The 19,155-nt window shown below is 46.3% G+C and overlaps 1 protein-coding gene across 1 annotated transcript in view; it reads left to right on the top strand.

Moving 5' to 3' along the window:
- The window catches only part of LOC119272906 (F-box protein At5g07610-like), a 3,973-nt gene extending 2,095 nt beyond the window's left edge, over nt 1-1,878 (top strand). The window contains exon 2 of the mRNA XM_037554258.1: nt 752-1,878. Coding sequence (XP_037410155.1) covers nt 752-1,643 — 892 coding nt within the window. The 3' untranslated portion in view covers nt 1,644-1,878. The remainder of the gene's footprint in view (nt 1-751) is intronic.
- Nucleotides 1,879-19,155: the final 17,277 nt, after the last annotated feature.

Here is a 19,155-nt window from a genome sequence, read left to right as displayed (position 1 = left end):
TTGAGGGCGCGGCGATCGCCGGAGCCGGCCACTGCGGCCAGTGGGGGGCGACGGCGGGCGGCGGCTGACAGGGCCAGTGGTGGTGTAGAGGCCCAATCAGTGCCGTGGTGGCCGCGTAGGGCCCGGCCAGGTAGAGGCGTATGCCCTAGACGGCGGTGAGGAGGTTGTTGAGGATCCCGGTCATCTCCGCCGGCGAGTAGACAACGATGGGCGGCGCAGTGGAGGGCGGGGGCGTCTGGCCGGTGGAGGCGCCAGCGGCAGAGTCCAGCGGTGCGGTGGGGAGAGGCAGCGGCGCGATGGAGAGAGGCAGCGGTGCGGTGGTGACGGGCAGCGGCGCGGTGGTGACGGGCAGCGGAGTGGTGGTGGTGCAGACATGATCGGAACCGAGTTACCTGATACCAAATTGGTAGGAGCTAGGATCCTACCTGGTCTAGGGCGTAGGTCGTACGGGAAGGGGGAGGGTTGACGGAGATGCGGTCGCGGCTGCCGGCGGTGGGGCACCGTGGCGCGATGAAGAAGAGGCGGCGGCGGCGCAAGAGGCAGATAGGGTTAGGTCTCCCGGCTCCCTTCGGGAAGCCGAGCAAATAATGATTGCTTCTTACTTGATTAGATTGATACATCTCCTTTTCTTATATAGAGAGGTTTACTTGACTCCTAAGCAAACAATCCTAATAATAAAATAATTGGGCTAAGTCTTTAATAACGATAAGATAACTTGGGTCACAACCCAACCCACTAGGCTAAGCCCCTAATATGCCGGTCATAACACCCTCAAATTGGATTATGTTGTCTGCAATGCCACCACTAAGAAATGGGTGTCCGTGCCTGCCACCGACTGGTCCAGCAAGGTGGGCGTCGCTCGCCTCGGATTTGACCCGGCCATTACTTCTCACTTCCATGTATTCGAGTTCATAGATGAGGAGGTGTTGGGTATATCCGAGGACGAGCAAAACGACGAGTTGTATCGATGCATCCACACACTAGCAATTTACTCGTCCAAAGCTGGAGTTTGGAAATATCAAACAGTTGAGCATGGACCATTTGCGATACCCAAGAATTCACCTGGCTCATTTTTAAACGGGATCCTTAATTTGGCTGCCTATAATAATTTAATTGTAGCTGTTGATGTGGAAGGAGATAATTGGTCACTTGTTCATATTCCTAAGCCACCGTACTATGCTGATGATATCAATGGCATATTTCCATCACAGGGACAGTTGTATTTTGCAAATAGTCCTGCTGATTCTGATGGTTCTGAATTGTCAATCTGGGTTCATGACGACTTTGTTACAGGAAAATGGAGTTTGAAACACAATGTGAGCCACTTGCAGTTGTTTGGAACAATGTATTCATCGTATGCGAATGATTATAGTGTTATTTCAATGCATCCAGAACACAGTTTGATTTTTATAGTCGGTGGACATAACAAGACACTAATGTCATATGACATGGATTCTATGCAGTTGTGTTTTATATGTCAACTTGGATCTGAGTGTAGAGCTGAATTGCCTGGCTGTGGTGACAAAGACTCTTTTTTATCCACACGTTCCCTTGTTCTCAGAGTCATTGGCAGATATGGACTAAATGTCTATGCAACGCTGTTTTTTTTTTTTTGTGAACATGGTTCTGAATGTGAGGTTTGATGGCTTGGCTGCTGCACACTGCAGATTCATAACTGTCCATGTTTCTGACACTATTGAAGTTAAGTCTGGAATCTGGGTAGCGGTAACTGGGGTAGACATTTATCAAGTTGTGAGAGTATCTGTTGGTGCTTGAGCACCCTCATGTCCTGAATATTGCAGTTAACTTAGTGACTGAACTTGTGTTTGTATAATTGTATATATTCATGGCTGTTACAGCCAATAAAGTTGTAACACCCTGCTACTTTAATCATGGATATAATGATCATTTTGTTGAACCATTATTACTGTCTTCTATATGTAAATTCATATATGTGTTGCAACTTTTGCCTTTGGATCTGCTCTTGCTTTGGCATGCTAATGAATGTCTAAATTCCAATTTAAGAATATGGCCTCGAAGCTTCTGTTTATCTCCAGTCAACAATGAAATGATCACGTGTAGAGTATTTCTTTTGGAATTAGATAATGTCGCCCAGGATGTAAATCTTTCGAAGGTTGAACTGGATTTATATAATTTCTTTTAGGACTTTTTATTACTTAATTGCATACTTCATTTACTGCAATATGAGATCTTCACATAGTATGTAGTGGATGATTGGATCCATCTGAAGTAGGAGACTTTTGACAGAAGATGCCTTATCTGTATGTTAGTTTTAAAGTATTGGAAGATAGCTATCATTACTGTAGAACATGTGGGGTCTATACTGGAGTGTTAAAACAACTAGTAGTTCTTGTATGACACCAAGCAACCTTGGATTGTCTTAAATATATTTTATCAATTCCTAGTTTATCTCTGCTGTAAGTAAAACTTGAGGATCCTCAAGGACTTGATCAGATTTGAGCAAGCAGTGCTGACTCTACTGAACCTTGTGTGGTGCCTGCTCTACTTTCAAAAATTCTGTTCTGTCGTGTTCGATCTGAGGAGTTGGCTGTAGCAAGCCGTAGAGTTCATTGAAGCTGCTCTCGGGCGTGGATTTCCCGCCTCTAAGTTCCACAAATGGGAAGCTCTTCCTCTCCTCGAGGAAAGATTAATCCTCCACGAGCAACTATCTACATAACATTGCTTCTTCCGGTAACTGCCGTAATATTCCTGGATGCTTCCTATTCCCAACATGCTATGTGTGTAACTCCTATATCCTAGATGCCATTCCTTCTTCATCCTCTGAAGTCTCGACTTCCGAGAGATGGTGTAGGCAGAAGGACATAAGAAGAAGACCATGCGACAACTAGATGGATGTATATGTCGAGCTAAGGTTGAAGATAGAACATTCCAAATATTTATATGTGTGGTGGCCGCATATCATGAATATTCAAAGATCTCAAATCATGATCATACTGTCTTTTAGTATAATATATAAAACTTGTATGGTGCCTACTCTGTTGTATTTGACGAGCAAAACTACTGTCATATTTGAAGTTAACATTCAGATGTCCCTAAAAAGGATGCTTTTTTATAGGAACAGCACTATCATGCATCAGGATTTACAACTGGATGCAGTTTTAAATACTGTTGTATGCAGTGATTAAATCAAATTGTAAAGGAACTGGCATGATTGGAACTGTCATAATAATGGTGGTTCTGTAAGATGATGATTTAATTTTCATCTACTGTTGTGTGCTACCCGTGTGTGCAGTGAACATCTACTGTGTACACAGTTCCTTTGGTATTTTCTCAAGCGTTTTGTTTCGCATGTCTCCATTTTATTAGGCGAGGAGTACAGGGAGGGTCATGATTGATCAGTGTAGGGAGGGCGTTAACTGAAGCTGCCCATTAGTAAATTGGGTTTATAAAAAAAGGACAGTTACTACTCTTTCACGTTCTAATGGACCGATGATAAGGATAATTACTAGAATGAAAGGAAAGTCAATTGCCTCCTACATATCAGATGTACTATGTAATAATTTGACAGAAGGGATGACAAGCCCACCATATGTTCTGCTAGCACAAAACTCTCAATAAAAAAAATGACAACGAGCGAAATAGTGCAAACTAGATGACACAGCAAGGCGCCAATCTGCTTGTAGTCTTCCGGACCTACGCCTCTGCATTCTTGCGCTAAACGATGCTTCCTCAATCAAATACCTAGACAACTTTTGTCTAGGCGTGGTGCCTTGCGTGATCGCCATAATTAGGTTTGTTACACGAGTCTGCAGACCATGTGAACAAACATCTTCCTGGGTGCCTACTATTCCAAACATGCTACATGTGTTTTAACTCGTAGATCAATGGGCACTGGTTCCTCTTGTCTTAAGTCTCACATTTGAGAGATGGTGCGAGTATGAGGCCATAGGAAGAAGACCCCGCGATAACCATGTAGATATATATCGAGCTAAGATTGAAGATAGTACATCCCTAATGTTTATAGAACACGATTGGAGTTTAGTGTATAGTAATTATTTAAAAAGCCCAAAATCAAGACCATATTATCTTCTAGTACAATGAAAATTAATATCCGAATTCACGTTTGAATAAGATGGTTGTTGTATACTATCCTTTAATAAAAAAGAAGTGTAAATGTGTTCAATTCAATAGTCCTAGCATCCGTATAAAGAGAATAACGTTGGCTACAAATATTGGAATGCGTAAATTACTAGGGCTCCCTGCTCTTCTGAAAATATGACTGAATGAATTATATGTTTGCTTACATGGTCCTTTCCTTTCCGATGTGTGTGCGTTTTGTGTTAACATGTGCTCTATTTATGTGTGGTCGCTTTTTGTTGTGTTTGATAAGGATGGTACTATGTTGTAGGGTTGTTGGCTAGACACAGTTTTCGGAAGAGATCGCAGCTTAACTCGTAGGTGTGTCATGCATGTTCTGCTACTAGTTGTATATCTTTGGCACGCCCTTCCCTCCAGAGAGGAAGGCGGACAGTGAGGCACCCACGGTGCAAGACGGAGAAGAGGAAGACTAGGGCCCACGGGCAGTGACAGCAGACTAGTCCATGGGTAGGCAGTGTGTGTATGGCGAGTGGGGCCATGAGCAGCCAGGCTATATGTATGTGTGCGTGACCACCGAGTGGGGGCATCGTTGTAAAAGAATATTACCGAATCCTCAATCGATCTTCTTCTTCCAGCTCTCACCTGCTCTATCTTCTCCCTCAAGCTCATCTAATTCCTCCCGGTCCCCTTTCCCTCTTGCTTCGATCCGACAGGGTTGTTACAACTTGGTACCAGAGACTGGTTACGATCCGCCGCCGCGCCTCAATCCCTCGATCCGGCCGTAACATCCAACGCGAAAGGTGTTGGATTGCTCCGGCGATCCGACGTGAAATCCTGAGTGGGGTCGGTTTGATTTGGGGCGGCAGCGACGACGCCGTCATCCACTTCGTCCGCGCGGACTAAGTTTGTGCTCCAGGCCATGGAGGGGATTCAGAAGACGCTGGAGGAGTTGTTGACCAAATTTTCGTCGCTCTCGACCGAGGTTCAACACTTGAGCACTCAGGTGACCGAGTTCGGCAACGGCCTGGATGCGGTCAAGCGGACGCAGGACACGGAAGCAGCGGCGCGTCTGGCCGCGTCATCCTCGACGGCGTCCACCGCAGCGATGTTGGTACGGTGAACAAAGGGCCTCCGCTAATCCACCCGCCACCGCCCCCTCCACCGCGTCGGGAGGCACACCAGGAGCGCCACACCGCACAGCCTCCTCTACTGCTTCGGGAGGAACACCAGGAGCGCGACAACTACAGAAACAAGCCGCCGAAGCATGACTTCCCTCATTTCAGCGGCGACGCACCGCGGCTATGGTTCGATCTTTGCCACAACTATTTCGAGCTCTATCAGACACCACCGGAGCAGTGGGTGTCCACAATGGTGTTGTATATGGAGGGGCATGCCGCGCTCTGGTGCCAAGCCCACAAGCGTGTCCATGGCCTGGGCGACTGGTACGCATTCACTAGTTTGGTCAGGATGAGTTTGACGCCCAGCTACATCGTCTTCATCATCTCAAGCACACGGACACCGTAACAAAGTACCGGCACGCTTTTGAGGCCATCATGTACCACTTGATCGCCATGGATCCCTCACTCAGCCACAAGTTCTTCGTGTCCCAGTTCATCATAGGCCTTCATGACGAGGTTCGCATGGGCGTGCGCCAACACGCGCCCACCAGTGTCTCTTGGGCAGCAACTCTTGCCCAGATTCAGGAGGAGGAAGTAGAGCATAGGAGGCCGCGAGGGCGCCCAACAGTGTATGCGCGGCCACTACCACAACTTCCAGTACCAGTAGTCGCTGCCAAGGTTTTGGTTACCGAATAAGGCAATTTTACCGAGGGGCACGGATAAATGTGGTTACCACGGTTACCGAGAAATACCGAGAATATTTCAAGCGAATTTTATAGTTGAATTTTGAATTCAAATAAGTGAATGAACGAATATTCGAACCAGAGACCTCTCAAAATAGGAACTAGGTTGATACCAACATGCCAGAACCAACTCTCATGGGATTAATTAGATCCTACGTACTTTACTGTAAATCGAGTGTTTAAATTCCAAAATTTCAAAAAACTGGTATTTTTTGCTCGGTATGGCGATTTACCGAGGGGTACGGAAATACGTGGTAACCATGGGAAATCTTGAAATTTCGACCGGTAACCAAAACCTTGGTCGCTGCCGGCCCAGTTCAGCCACACAATGACGGGCCAAGCGGGGACCAGATGATTTTGGCCGCGAGCGTCAGCTCAGGGAATTTCGCCACGCAAATGGCCTTTGTTTCAAATGCGGCGACAAGTACTCGCGGGAACACAAATGTAATAAGGTGGGACAACTTCTGACCATCGAAGTGGGTGACCATGGTGAGCTTCTATCTGACAATGCAATCTGTGCGCTGGAGCTGTTGGATGATAATTTGGACGAGCCGGCATCCTGTTGTCAAATCTTTGTTCATGCAGTAGCTGGTACAGAATCCGCGAGCACCATGCGTCTCCGGGCTCTCGTTGGCAACCAGGTGATGTTACTATTGGTGGACTCCGGCAGCACCCATACTTTTGTCAACGCAGCATTTGCCGCGCGCGCTGGGTCAGTAACAGTTCATGTCGCTAATGGCAACACTCTACAATCCACTCAACAAGTTTCGCAACTGAAATGGTGGTGTCAAGGACACACTTTCTCAACAGATATGAGGCTGCTCGAGTTGGGGGCCTACGATGCAGTTCTGGGTGTCGACTGGCTCGCGCAATTCAGTCCCATGAATTGTCACTGGGTCTGAAAACGATGGAGTCCGCTACGGCATGACAAACATTCAGTTACAGGGTGTACGTGCACCAGGGGAACCCTCTCTAAATGAAATCAGGGCTGATCAGTTATACAAATGGATTCAGGGTAACGAAGTTTGGGCGCTCGCAGTCATCCAGTCTGCTGAATCTGCTCAGCTACCACCGGAGCAACTTCCACTACCTTTGCAAGCTCTTCTGACTGAATTTGCCGATGTCTTCCCGGAACCCAACTCCCTTCCTCCGCATCGAGTTTTCGATCATGCTATTCATTTGGATCCAGGGGCTTCTCCTCCCAATGTACGCCCCTATCGTTATTCCCCTTCACAGAAGGATGAGATAGAACGTCAGGTTGCAGAGATGCTGAAAGCTGGCTTGATCACCACGAGCATAAGCCCCTTTGTTGCTTCCGTTCTTTTGGTGAAAAAGAAAGATGATACTTGGCGGTTTTGCATCGATTATCGTTGCCTCAATGACATCACTGTCAAAAACAAGTTTCCGCTACCGATCATCGATGAATTGCTTGACAAATTGTCAGGAGCTCGCTTCTCTCGAAGTTGGATTTACGTGTCGGGTATCATTAGATTAGAATGCGACCGGAGGATGAAGAGAAAACGGCTTTTAAAACTCATCACCGGCATTTCCAGTTTCATGTGATGCCATTCGGGGTGACAAATGGACCACCAACATTTCAGTGCCTCATGAATTCAGTTTTTGCTCCAATGACATGAAAGTATGTCATCACATTCCTCGACGACATCCTGACGTACATCCCTTCCTTTGACGAGCATTTGCAGCACCTGCACCAAGTGTTGGAAATGCTACGCGAGCACAAACTATATGTGAAGCTTTCAATGTGCTCTTTTGCCTAGTCCTCCATCAATTATTTGGGGCATGTGATCTCAGCAGCTGGGGTCGCCACGGAGACAGAGAAGACTGATGCCATTATGAAGTGGCCGCAGCCATCATCCCAAACGGAGCTGCATGCATTCTTGGGCTTAACCGGGTATTATCAAAAATTTGTCAGGAACTACAACATCATCACTAAGCCACTGACAACACTCCTTAGCAAGATGGGTTTTTTGTGGTCAGAGGCAGCAACTGCACATTTCAGAAACTAAAGGAAGCCATGACAACAACACCAATGCTAGCCCTCCCAGATTTTTCTCTACCGTTCACAGTCGAGATCGATGCGTGTGCAACCGGCGTTGGTGCTGTTTTGTCCCAGCAGGGTCACCCTATTGCCTTTCTGAGTCGTGCGCTAGGGGTCAACAATCTCAAACTGTCAGTTTATGAGAAAGAGTTCCTTGCAGTTATGATGGCCATTGATCGCCGGCGGCCATACTTACAACGGGATCCATTTACAATCATGACGGATCACAAGAGCTTATGCACATTAGGGGAACAGCAACTCGGCTCCGGTCTACATCACAAAGCCATGGCTAAGTTGGGTGGCTTACAGTTTCAATTCAAGTTCAGACGTGGCGTGGACAACACTGCAGCAGACTCGTTGTCCCGGATTGGCCATCTGCTTACCATCGTAACAACATCCACATGTCAACCATCATGGATTCAAGAGGTACGGAACTCATATCAACCTGATGCTAAAGCTACTGACTTATGCGAGCATTGGCTCTCCACAGTCCAGACGATCACAGGCAGGAATTGGACAGAGGCATGATCAAGTATAAAGGCCGCTTATGGATTGGCGATAATGCAGCTTTGCAGACCAAACTAATCAGTGAACTTCACACCACAGCAGTTGGGGGGCATTCTGGCATACGCCCAACGTACTTTCGCCTGAAGAATTTGTTTTACTGGCCAGGGATGAAAGTGCAAGTGGAGGAGTTTGTGAAGCAATGCACTGTTTGTCAACAAGCGAAGCATGAGCATGCACACCCATCCAGCACTCTCCAACCATTACCAATACCTGATCGAGCTTGGGGAGAGGTGACGATGGATTTCATAGAAGGCTTACCGCGCTCGGATGGTGCTGATGTGATCCTAGTGGTGGTTGATCACCTAACAAAGTATGCCCACTTTACCGCGCTGCATCACCCGTTCACAGCTCCTCAGGTGGCACGGACATTCCTTGATAACATTGTCAGAGTACATGGAGTTCTAGAATCCATTGTCTTGGACCGCGACAAGATCTTTACAAGCGCTTTTTGGAGGGAATTGTTTGCACTGGTTGGAACTAAACTGTTGTATACCACGGCGTATCACCCACAGACGGATGGCCAGAGCGAGCGCGTCAACCAGTGCCTTGAGCACTACCTGCGCCGCGCCGTCCATGACACGCCGCATTGCTGGAAGAAGTGGCTACCTATGGCGGAGTTTTGGTACAACTCCAGCTACCACAGTGCAATTGGTTGTACGCCGTTCAAAGCTCTATATGGTGTTGACCCCAATCTTGGAGCTCTGCCCAATCTGTTTAACGTTCAGACTCCGGAATCACTACAGGACCTAGCCGCAGAGCATTAGCAGTTCACTGACATGCTCAAAGACCACCTGCAGCGCGCCCAGCATCGCATGAAGCACCAAGCTGATCGCAAGCGCACATAGCGGGAGTTCAGCATGGGCGACCAAGTGCTACTCAAGTTGCAGCCCTACGTCCAGTCATCGGTGGTCAACAGGCCATGTCCGAAGCTCGCCTACAAATTCTTTGGACCATATACAATCCTCAGCCGCATTGGATCGCTCGCCTACAAGTTGGATCTGCCACAGGAAAGCAAAATTCACCCAGTTTTTCATGTTTCGCAGCTAAAGCCGTACACAGCGGACTACCCACCAATCTTCAATCAGCTACCAGCGCCACCGGACCTCACCATCGGTGACCTGGTGCCGCACGCTATTCTGGAGCGCCGCCTGGTCAAGAAAGGGAATGCCGCCATCCCACAGGTACTGGTGCATTGGCGTACCTTGTCACCAGCGAGTGCCACCTAGGAGAACTACCATGCATGTGTTGCAGCAAAAATTCCCAAACATGGATCACGAAGGGGGAGCTCCGCCTCAAGCGGAGGGAAATGTCACGCCCTTCCCTCCAGAGAGGAAGGCGAACTGTGAGGCACCCACGGTGCGTGACGGAGAAGAGGAAGACTAGGGCCCACGAGCAGTGACAGCGGACTAGTCCATGGGTAGGCAGTGTGTATATGGTGAGTGGGGCCATGAGCAGCCAGGCTTTATGTATCTGTGCGTGACCACCGAGAGGGCATCGTTGTAAAAGAATATTTCTGAATCCTCAACCGATCTTCTTCTTCCAGCTCTCACCTGCTCTATCTTCTCCCTCAAGCTCATCTAATTCCTCCCGATCCCCTTTCCCCCTTGCTTCGACCTGGCAGGGTTGTTACAACTTATGTTTGTATTCCGGTTTTCTTCTATTTTCTGTTTTGGTCGGCCTCCTTTACATAGGATGTACTTGGTGTTGGCAGCTAGTTTTTTGTCGGCAGCTAGAGGGATCAAGTCCCACAAAAAATGATCACCCCATAAAAATAAATTAGAGGAGAACTGGGCTAGTCCAGAAATATACGGGGCAGGGGCAAGACCAGAGCAAGGGGCCTTTGTTGACACACAAAGCAAATTTCCAATACATAGCATAGGTTGATGATCCTAGGATTCTAAAACTAACACTAGACTCTATTTGTCGATCAATAGAACTGTTGCGGGCTCTGAAAGATGGTTAGTTGGATGACGGCTGCGGTAGCCTCGGTGAGTGCGTCGGACCGGTGTGTGACGCTGGGATGGGGCAACCGGCATTAGATGTTAGATTTTGGTGCGATGTCTATTTGGTATTAGGCTCAGACGTTCGGCACCCCTGCATCAAGGGGATAGGAGTGGCGACATGTGTCGCCAAGATGGTGGCTTCAGGCTTACTGATGTAATGATTTGTAAGGTCTCTGAGAATAATTAATAAAATGGCTGCATGCACGCTCAGATGCAGAGGCCGGGGGTAATCCTCCTTCTCTAAAAAAACAAAGAGAGCTGCCACGGAATACGATGTTTCATTTGCAATCCCCTGAATTCAAGAAGCGTTTTTCTAAATGGGGTCCTGCATTTGGCTGCCTTCAATAACTTAATAGTAGATGTTGATGTTGAAGGAAATATTTCGTGGATCATTGATATTCCTAAGCGACCATACTATGATGATGCTTTTATCAATGATGTTTTCCATCACAGAGGAAGTTGTATTTGCAAACAGTACTGGTGCTCGTGGTTCTGAACTATCAGTCTGGGTTCTTCAGGACTACAATAGATGGAACAAAGTCAGCAACTTGAAACTGTTTGGAGCAGAGTATTCGTCGTTTCAAAAGCATTACAATGTCATCTCAGTCCACCCAGAACGCAATATGATTTTCATAGCCTGTGGGGAGGAGAACACACTAATGTCATATGACATGGATTCTGAGATGCGTTTTATACGTCAACTTGGAGCTGATTGTCGAGTTGAAGGGTCTGACTGGGAGGGGAAGACTCCTTTTTATTCATATGTTCCATTGTTCTCAGAGTCATTGGCAAATGGACACTAAATATCTTGCTTGGGTGCTGCAGCCTTACGGTTGTCCATCTTTCCAATGATAATGGAGTTAGGTCTTGAATTTGGGCACCAGTGACTTGGGTTTGATATTTATGAAGTTCTGATAGCTTTTGTTGGTGCCTGCTAAGGTAGTGCGGAACTTGTGTTTGTGTACTTGTATATATTCAGGGCAGTTAGCAGCCCATGTCGTTCTAACACCTTGCTACTTTAATTATGGATATTATGATCGTTCTCCTGAACCATTATTAATGTCTATTATGTATAAATTTTGCTGAACCATTATTAATGTCTTTTAATCTAAATCCGTCTCTCTTTGACAATATATTACATGTGTTGCACCTTCTGCATTTGGATATCCTCTTCCTTCGTCATGCTACTTAGTGTATGCGTCCCTTTTTAACAATATGGACTGGAAGCTTTTGTTTACCTTCAACCAACAATGAAATGATCTATGTGTAAGTTATTTCTTTTGGAATAAGATAATGCTGTTAAGGATGTATAGTTTTTTTTATGTATGTAGCGGATAACTGGATCCGCTACAGATGAAGTAGGAGACCTTTGGTAGCAGATGCCCTCTCTGTATGCTAGTTTTAAGTACTGAAATGAAAGATAGCACCATCACAACTCTACTGAAGTGTTAACCAACTAGTAAGTATCCTGTATGGCACCAATTAGCATGTGTGTTATACTGTTATCCTGGTCAATTTTATCAAATGCATTGCTTAGCTCTGCTGTAAGTGACACTTAAGAAGCCTGAAGAACTTGATGAGTTTTGACTAAGCAGTGGCAGTGGTGTTCTTAGCTAGTTTTATTATCAATTATTCTGCCTGTGAACCTTGTGTGGTGCCTGCTCTATTTTCAAGACTTCCATATTTATAGCCGGCCTGTTCTGTTGTGTTTCGACAGGCTGGTCACCTGGGAAGCCGAAGCTACTCAAAATTACATATTTGCACTGTCGTAATAAATGGTGGAAGTTAATTTTCGGATGCCCATAAAGAAGTTTTTTACCTTGTAGTACTAGAATGAATCTCAGTTTCCTTGCCTGCTTTTTGACGGAACAGTGGGATGTTTAAGCATTTCACCTGTTGGATGTTAGGTCAGGTGTTGATTTATTTTTCATCTATAGTTTGTCTACTATCATCAGCCTATGCGGTAATGCCGACCTAGCGCTCTTGTGTTATTTGTCTACTGGGCGAGCAGTACAACGAGGGTCATAGTTGAGGAATACAAAGTTGGCTCTCCAGTTTGCTCAGTTGAGTTAAGAAAATCTTCATCGAGAAGTTCGTAAACCCTGATTGGTGGTCTATCCAGCTGACGGATTTTTTTTTTCGAAAAGGGGGGATCCAGCTGACGGATGATGGTTGAAACAGTTCTGATGCTTGTGTTCGATGGTCTCATCCGACATAGTGGGAGCCATAAAACACATGGTATAGCTTAATTTGCAGCTTTTTTCTTCTTTGAGAAATGGTTTTTTGGTTCACTCTTTGAGCTCTGCAATCATCCGGGTGACGAATACAGGAGGCATGCCAATCCAACGGTATCGGTAGGGGGTTCTCCCAGGTTGTTTCTTGCACGGGCACACACTACCCAAGGTTTTTGTGAGGTAGTGTGCCGCTCCCTTTTCCTGTCTCCTGCATCATTGGTATGTTGTCCATGCTCTGCTATTGGTGGCACGCTTTTTTTCTGTTTTGGTTAGCATAAAATTTACATGTGCTTTGTTTCCTTTGTACATTGACATCTAGCTTCACCAGCTGGTTGCTACAAAAATGAATGGCCGAGAAAAACCTTGCACGGCCAACAACATAGAAAGTCACACGTGTTCTTTAAGTCTTCTCGACGTGCAGCTCTCGTTGCCCTTCAGAAACGATGCATCCTCCATGCGCAATTCTTTGTCTAGTTGTGGTTCTTCTCGAAGTGACAGTAATTAGGTCAATCACAACAAGTGTAACACCGTGTCAATGAACATATTCCTGGATGCCTACTATTCCCAACATGCTATGTGTGTAGCTCCAAGATCCTAAGGGTCATTGCTTCATCTTCTTCCTCTTAATTCTAGACATTTGATAGATAGTGTAGGTGGAAAGCTATAGGAAGAAGACCATACGACAACTAGATGGATATATATCAAGGTAAAATTGAAGATAGCGCGCCCCTTATATTTACAAAATGGGGCAGGAGATTGGTGTGGCGGGTGCATATCATGAAGATTTGAAGATCCCAAATCAAGATCATTTAGTACAATAAAAATTCACTCTGCAATTCCATGGTTGATGTAGACTATCTTTTAGCAGTAAAAATTGAAGTATAAATGCGATTCAGTTTTATGGTGGTTGCATCCCATCTGGTATAAGAACCACATGGTTGAAGTGATGGAGTACTGATTCTTAAGAAGGTAGATTAGCGCACAATATATCCTAGGCTAATTAACAAAATAACAAACCTGGGAAGAATCATATGTAGTGTACACACACAGAACCGAACAAAATAACAATACAACTGTTACGGTGATTGGCGAATTTAGGAGCCGTCCATCCACCTCAATCTGACGGTCGGAAAATAAAAGTTACGAGGAGTTATAAGATTAAAATTGCGGGAGATTACAAATAACGGTGGGACCGTTACATATTTTGTGTGGGACCAGTTTTTTTTCAAGGGGTAGATTCGTCAAGGGAATATGCAACTCGCACACCAGAGTTTTTTTTGTTTTGCAAAACTGCCGAACGAATCGATCGTGGCTCGTTTCCTATCCAGCCTCGCTCGTCGCTTCGATGTTTTTTTGTTGGCGCCCATCTTCCCTGGCTCGCTGGCCCGGCCCTGGTTGGCCCGTCGACGATGACCACGTTGCGCCGCGCGTCGAGCACCTCCGCCGGCAGCGAGGTCATCAACAGCCGGCAGCCGGACTTGCGCGTCGTCTCCGTCGGCCGCCGGCACACCGGACTTGACCTCGCGCGCCGCAGCAACTCCCACGCCTCCCCGGCCGGGTTAGGTCAGATTACCTGGCTCTGTGGACGGACACTGAGTCGGGGCCGCGCCCCGCAAGCACGTCCAACCCAAGGATCCTTCTACCTGGTCAGGTAGTACACTAGTATGAAGAGCTGAGGAACGACGCCAGGCCACGAGGGTTCCCATCCTCTGCTCGATTTGGTCTTGAACACCTACAGTCATGGAAACATGAATCAGTCTCGGGAGAATACGAGCAGAAGATGCATGGCGAGTTATATAATCCGGCCGCTTACCATCTTGAATTTGTCCACAGTTCCAGAGAGAAACCCCCTTGATGAATCTGTCATTCCCCTGAATAAGGCATGTGTTCTTAGGATAGCAGCAGCAGTACATTCAGTCCTTAAGGTAGTAGATACAACATACCACTATGTCCAGCATTTGGTTATGAGCCTCCACCACTTCATTTATAATATTTGATATCTACAGAATAATAAACAGCTTCAGTGATCTTCAAGCTGGAAAGGCTGTCAGCAAGCAGATACATACAGTTGAGTCAACTATGGAAGCGATTGCTACTCATTTCATTTTGTCATTTGAGGACTGAACCTTCAATAACTCTACTACATAAAGCTTTCCCTGAAAAAACCTCTACTACTTAATCTGGTCATGCCTAATTGCTAACAGGCCGCAAGCAAAAATCAGACGAGAACACCAAAAGTTAGAAAAGGTACCTCGGTAAGTTTTGTGTGAACACCAACAATTAGACAGGACGCCGCAGTAGACCTAATGACTTACACATGAATGGTCCGTCCAAATCCGGTCCGTTGTCTTGCAGGGGCGGAACTTCCTTTTGGCGTTTTAAAATTTTTGGTGTCTTGACGGTCAAGTTCATTGTTTACTTGTCCGGTAAGTTCGACTTGGAAACCAAGTCGATTTGAGATTGTGGTCGCAACACAATACCGCCTCTGGTTCACCTATATATACTGTTTACCAACCTCGGCCAAAGATACACTGAAAACACCTAGGGTTTTGCCTCATCTCGTAACTTGCTTTGCCACCGTGGTCTACTCTATCTTGAACGCCAGCGTGCATCAGTGTGCGGGAGAGCAGATCTGAAACTGTTCGTCCTTGCGATCCTGCAACCGGAGAGCACGAGTTAGGTTTTTGGAAAGCACTCTAAGCGACTGCTCAACTTTGTCATCACGGGTCGGCTCAGTTCACGTTGAAGAAGTGCGCAAGGCTTGGCTCGCTCGCCGTCGTGTTGCGGAGGGCCCCCAAGGACAATTCCTACGGCCCGGGAGTTCATCTCATCGAGGCGGAGCCAAATGGTAGGGTGGCTTGGCCTGGAGTGCTGCTCGGCAGCGAGGACTTCATCGGCGGCGGCGGGCAATAGAGCCGTAACTCGCCATGAGGACGATGTAGGACTTCCGGATGTTTCTGAAGGTTGCAATAGATTCAGGTATGCGAAGGAGAAGAGAGAAAGCCAAGGAGGGGTAGGGGACTCACTGCTAAAGGAGATCGATAGCACGACGGAGATCGATCTAAAGAGGGGAAGAACGTGATCGTGTTGTTGATTCCTGGCAACCAGTCCAATTCCTTCGACTGGGAGGTCCAGAGGAGAGATGCGAAGCTATCCAGGTGGTTGGGCAAAGGAAGATTGTTGGGCACGGAAACAAAACGCAACATAGGCGGTGGCATGAACGGACACTCGGTTCATTTTTGTCGACCGCTCTCCGAGCGCTGCCGAAGACAAAGTTGCGACCATCGACCTAAAGACGTTGGCTTGATCCTCCATGAGGCATCGCTAACCTCCACCGGGCCGGGAGGCGTAGTGTCGGGGCCATGATGGCCACGACGCAGTCGGTGCCACTCTCCAGTGGTAGAGCTTGGTTTGGTGGCGAGGATATTCGAGGTGACTCCAGCGGGTGGGAACAGTGGTGGCGTCACCGCGAGGTGGAGTGGCAGGGGGAGACGAGCTTGGGTAGGGGAGTGGCGGCAGAAGTGATGTGCCTGTAAGTTGAAGGGTCACCTGACGAGGGGCCCCAACGGTATTGGATATTATAAGGGGTTAAGAGAGCAAAGAAATGGTCCGGGAGTGATGTGAACCATCCACGTTTTCTAATTCGATATTGGATACTAGTGTACGAGGGGCCCCAACGGTATTGTTCATTTTTGACAATTTTTAAAAAATTTCCACGCACTTCCATTTTTTGCTCAGATTTTTTTGGAAGCGTTTAACTAGCATTAGTCCATCATGGGCATTTCATATGTTCAAACGACCAAAATATGTGAAAATGGAGCATAATTCAAGAACTAAGGTCTCAGACATTGCAACATTCTCACACATAGCTTAGATCTCGCAAATAAATCTCACACATAGCTTAGGTCTCGCAAATAAATCTCACACATAGCTTTGGGCACAGTATAAAATAAAAGGCTCACGCATGGAGCTCACGCATCATCCTCAAATCCGAGCAGGCCACAGAATTTTACGTACTTCCTTTTGCCCCGTGTCCATAAGGCATTGCTTCCTCAAGCTACACCACTACCAGAAGAGACACTATTGAGCTTATCAGACCGTGAGGTATCAACAGTTGCATGATAGAAAAAACTGTCAAACTAATAATAACTATCAAATTGCATGTAGATTGACTGAAACTGGAAGTATCATGTTGAAACACCAAATTTGAAGAACAAAGTACACTGAAGCACAGGCAACAAGACAACCATGCATACAATGAAAGAGGTCCGTCATGAACTTGCCTCGATACTGAAGGTTGTCTGAAAAAGCACCCTTCACACACAAAGTTGTCAAACCTGTATATTAACCCACACTCAGAATATTGTACAAGATAGCACATGGATATATATTTAAAACTCAATGTATCTCCTCTCACCGGTTAACATTGTCCCAGAGCCATTTTATTAGACTGCAATTAACCAATTACTTTGCACTAGGCAAGCTATAGCTAACTTTCTATACATACAATACATATACCTATTAACCATTCTCGTCAGCAGCAATCAGTTACAAGATTCAGTTTTAATTAAACACCTTCTCTGCTAGTAGGCTACTATTTAACACCTTCTCTGCTAGTATACTAGCACAGAGCACCGAACCGGTTGACTCTACAAAGTAAAACTATGTGTCCCTGTAGTCGTTTATTTCATCTCTGTACCATAAGAAACTTGATTCCAATGAACAAGGTGAACAGTAGGCATGAAACAAGCCATCAGTTAGCTAGCCATTGTCTGACGAGTTGATTAGTTTTTTTCCGGATGCAATCTGCCCAATCCCAATTCATGGAGCACTAGTATTCGTACTACTCTAATTGAAACACCCACTAAAATTAGCCCTGGCACTTGCAATCCAGCGAACCATAATACAACGAGAAGCTAGCTAGAAGGTTCAACTATTTGCTCATCCTCAAATCAGTTTGCAGGGCTGGTAACCACTAATACCATCATGCAACACAGATCCGATTAACCATGGATTATACTAGTGTTGTTAATCCCCAGAACCAATGCGTCGCTAGTAAGATTAGAGGAACATGTACCAAAAGAAGACAAAGGTTTAGGGCCGCTGTAGGAGCAGGTCTCCATCGACTTCGGCATAGCGGCTGCGACTTCGATGATGGTGCGGCCTGGGAGAGCCGCCGCGGCGCTCGATCTAAGGAACGGCTCGGGAGGCGAGTCGGGAAGGTAGGCGGCCCTCGACTCCGGTTCGCAAGATGGCGTCGTCGCCCCAGGTCGGCAGGTCCTCGCGCCGGCGGCGTCGTCCCAGGTCCTCGTGTCGGTGGCGTCGCCTCTAGGTCCACACGCCGTCGCCGCCGTCTACGCACTCGTGAGATGGGATCGGAGATATGCGACAGTTTTTTTTTTTGAAGGGAGATATGCGACAGTTACGTGGGATTGACCGAGCGAGGCACAATGTTTTCATGAAAAATCACGGACCATAATACCCTTCTTGATTAAATTAAATATTTTAATTGACATGTTAAAATCAACGGTCAGAAATAATCGAAGCAGGAGTTACATGAAATTACATTTCGTAACTCTCCAATCACCGTAAACGGCACGCTGAACTGCCACACCAACAATGCTCTTCTTAACCGAGTATTTTTCCCTCTCTACGGACTTCCACAGTTGGTTAACTGGTACAAGAGCAGCGCCCGTTCCTCCCCCCAATTCACTTCAGCCACTGGAAAACTGTTGGCTACTGTTGCATGGCTTGCAAGCAACCAGCCTTGCCGGCGAGAAATAATTTGATCTGATTCCAGCTATTCTTTCTTCTACGACAAAGCACGCTGTAGACAAGCATTGCTGTGTTGGAATGTTAGTACAATCATAGAACTCGCTGCTGCACTCCGGTGTTTCTGTACTGTATACTAGTTAGGTCTACAAGAGTCAAAATAGGATGAGGTGTTAGCTATGTTGGTTACATTTACAGTCCCCCGTTAGTTGGTGTCATGGTTAAGAGTTCAGACACTGGGACTTCATCTGCAAAATGGCAACAAAGATTATTATTAGGAGCCAACCCCGAGCCCTAATTTGAAAGGAACAAATCTGCTCTTAGAACATGCTTCCTAATTCGTTGCAAAAAGATTGTCAGGAAGAGGATTTATATATTATTTGTATTATTAATTATGATGACTGTGATATATAATGGATCAACACGATGTAGTACAGGATGATGTCTATGACAAAATGTCTGTTGACTCCAGAATGTGGAATGTGCTTCGTCATTAGAGTTCTTCAGAACAGAGATGTACTACATTATAATGAAATAATAATATCCTTTTCATTTAGGAAACAAAAGAATATATTTTCA

This window comes from Triticum dicoccoides, chromosome 3A (genome assembly GCF_002162155.2).
Source record: "Triticum dicoccoides isolate Atlit2015 ecotype Zavitan chromosome 3A, WEW_v2.0, whole genome shotgun sequence".
NCBI classification, from domain to species: Eukaryota; Viridiplantae; Streptophyta; class Magnoliopsida; order Poales; family Poaceae; genus Triticum; species Triticum dicoccoides.
The sequence above is the reverse complement of the archived record's forward strand: the minus strand, read 5'-3'. Positions and strand labels throughout refer to the sequence as shown.